Genomic DNA, 3,097 nt, shown 5'->3' with positions numbered 1-3,097 from the left:
AGCAGCAGCAGCAGCAGCAGCAGCAAGCCATACCTGAAGGTCTCCATACAGCTCAGGTCTTGCTGCTTCATCTGCTGACATGCTGCTGTAATGCAGCAGCGCAGGGACAGCAGCAGCATCTGTCTTATCTCTACTTCTCCTTTCAAATGCAGAAGTGTCTCCTGCTGCTGCTGCTGCTGCTGCTTCTTCTGCTGCTGCTGCTGGTGCTGCTGCTGCTGCTGCTGCTGCTGAGGAGGAAGAAGAAGAACCCTGCCCCGAGTCGCTAGGCCTAAACCACACCTGACAGCGTTGCTGCTCATTTTGCTGCTGCTGCTGCTGCTGCTGCTGCTTCTGCTGCTGCTGGGGTTGCTCCTGCAGCATCTGCGGTTTGTAAAAGACATCGTATGCATGCGTGGGTTCGGCTGTATAACTACGTCTTAAGGGTGTCTCAAGGGGGGCCCCCAGGGGGCCCTCAGGGGCCCCCCCGTCCCCCCTATCACTGCTGAAATATCCTCTATTTTGTCTGTCTCCTTCACTACGCCACGAGCCTACTACATTGGGGCCCCAACCAGACTTCGCAGGGGCCCCCTGGGGGCCCCAACCCCCCTCTAATGACCCCACACGGGGGCCCCCCCCTGATTGCTGGGGACCCCCTTGGGGGCCCCATTGGGGGCCCCCTACTGATTGATGGGGGCCCCCAAGGGGGCCCCCAAGAGGGGACCCTGATTGATGGGGGCCCCCAAGGGGGCCCCCAAGGGGGCCCCCAAGAGGGGACCCTGATTGATGGGGGCCCCCAAGGGGGCCCCCAAGAGGAGACCCTGGGGGGCCCCCTAGGGGGCCCCTCTTTGTTGAAGAAGTATTGAAGAGAGGTGCTGAAGAAGAATGCTCAAGAGAAGAATAACAGGAAGAGGGTACTGTGCGAGAGACAGTACGAGGTAAAGATGGAGCTGGGGGGGAAGGCCAGGCTGTATACTGCTGCTGCTGCTGCTGCTGCTGCTGCTGCTGCTGCTGCTGCTGCTCCTCCTGCTGCTGCTGCTGATGGGGCTGGGGGAGGGGATACTCCTCTGTGTTGCGGTGCATCTGCCTCACCTTAAGACAGACAAATACAAAATATATGCAGCAGATAGAAAGAAGCTGAAGATTGTGTTGCTGCTGGGGCCCCCGCGCTGCTTAGCTGGGGGCCCCCTGCTGCAGCAGAACTCCCTGGTAAGAAAACCCTAAACCCTAAACCCTAAACCCTGAATCCATAAACCCTAAGCACTCAAAGGAGAAGATTTTGCGATACCTAGGGTTTAGGGTTTAGGGTTTAGGGTTTAGGGTTTAGGGTTGGGGGGTTAAGGGTTTGTTGCAGCGTTATTCTGCGCTCCTTCTCCACGATTGAGTCAAAGCACCTTTGCAATGTACTGTTTAGAGTTTAACCTTTAGGGTTTAGGGCTTAGGGTTTAGGGTTTGGGGTTTAGGGTTTATGGTTTAGGGTTTAGGGTTAGCATGCAGCTGCTGCTAGAGGCGTCTGGCTGGGGCTGTTGTTTGCTGCAGCAGCATTGGCTTGCCCTGTAAATAATATTATTATAAAATATAATAAAAATAATTTAAATTAAATTAATAAAATATATTTTATCTTTCTTATTTTGTCTCTTAAACCCTCTAATTTTCTCCTACCTGCATGCAGATCGATGTGTGTATACACCGCAATGTGTGTGCTGCTGCTCTTATCCCCACAGCAGCAGCAGAAGAAAGAGTAAAATTAAATTAAATATTAAACCCCTGCATGCATGCAAATGAAGTACTTCCTCTTTAAGATCATCGCTAGCTAGCCTCAGCTAGCCAAGACAGCCGACAGCCAGGTATAGCTAGCTGCAGCAGAAGCTGCTGGGGGTTTATATAAGAGAGGCTTCTTCCTATAGCTGCTCCTACAGCTGCTTGCTGCATGCACTTGTATTACTTTTTTAAATGCTTTATCTGCATGTCTATTTGTATCTCTAGGGCTCTTGTTTAGGGTTTAGGGTTTAGGGTTTAGGGTTTACTCTCTGGGGTTTAGGATTAACCGCTAAGCTGCTAGGGTTTAGGGATTAGGGTTTAGGGTTTAGGGTTTAGGGTTTAGGGTTTGTTTGGCCTTCTTTGTCTGAAGCTTCTCTTTCTAAAGCGTCTCTCTTTCTTCTTCTCCATTTGTCTTCTGCTGCAGTTAGGGTGCTGGTTTTGCTGCAGCTGGCAGCAGCAGCAGCAGCAGCAGCATACAACAGCCTCTGATATAACTCTGTCTTTTTGCTGCTTCGTCTGTCTCTCCTTGCTCTTCTTTCTGTCTCCTTCTTCTCGTCTCTCTCTGTGTATACATCTATATGAATCTTCTGCTCGCAGTTGCTGCAGTTGCTGCAGTTGCTGCTGCTGCTGCTGTTGCTGTTGTTTGCTGTGCTAAATGCCGCAGCAGCATAACGTGCTTCAACTGCAGCAGCAGAAGCAGCAGCAGCAGCAGCAGCTTTATCTTGGAGTGCTGCTGCTGCTTTCAGATAAGAAAATGCAGCGGCTAGCCAACGCGTCAGCTAGCAGCTAGCCAGCTGCTCATTTACCTGCAGATAGCTAGCTAGCTAGACAGTCTGGGTATCTAGCTAGCTAGCTACTTAGACACCCAGATAGCTAGCTAGCTAGCTAGCCAGCTAGCTAGACAGAAATATAGCCAGCTTGTTAGCTAGCTAGGTAGCTAGATAACTAGGTAGCTAGCTAGATAACCAGACAGCAAGCTGGCAAGCTGGCTAGCTAGCTAGCTAGCTAGCCAGCTAGCTAGATAGGGCAGCTTCAATAAGGTGTCTCTGCAGGCTAGAGCGTCTGCTGAGGCTACGTGTGGGGCGACCCCCCAAAAGAGACAAACAAATAACAGCAGCAGGGACAGCAGCAAGAGAACAGCAACAGCAGCAGTAGCAGCAGCAACAGCTACAGCAACAGAGCAGCTACAGTAGGAGCAGCAACAGAGCAGAAGCAGCAGCAGCAGTTGCATCAGCAACACCAGCAGCAAGGCAAAGCTGCACAAGCAGCACTAACCTCAGCAACAGCAGCAACAGCAGCAACAGCAGCAACAGCATCAGCAGCAACAGCAGCAAGGGAAACACCTAATTGATGGGGATTT

At 51.6% G+C, this 3,097-nt stretch overlaps 1 protein-coding gene across 1 annotated transcript in view; it reads right to left on the bottom strand.

Annotated features, from left to right (window-relative positions):
• Positions 1 to 1,059, bottom strand: part of EAH_00028850 (hypothetical protein, conserved) — a gene marked incomplete at both ends in the record, with an annotated part of 7,624 nt that extends 6,565 nt beyond the window's left edge. Inside the window, one exon of the mRNA XM_013396279.1 lies at positions 34 to 1,059. Within this exon, the coding sequence (XP_013251733.1) occupies positions 34 to 1,059 (1,026 nt within the window). The remainder of the gene's footprint in view (positions 1 to 33) is intronic.
• Positions 1,060 to 3,097: the final 2,038 nt, after the last annotated feature.

This window comes from Eimeria acervulina, genomic scaffold (genome assembly GCF_000499425.1).
Source record: "Eimeria acervulina Houghton genomic scaffold, Eah_scaff256, whole genome shotgun sequence".
NCBI classification, from domain to species: Eukaryota; Apicomplexa; class Conoidasida; order Eucoccidiorida; family Eimeriidae; genus Eimeria; species Eimeria acervulina.
Note: the sequence above shows the minus strand (reverse complement) of the source record. Positions and strands in the feature narration are given on the sequence as shown.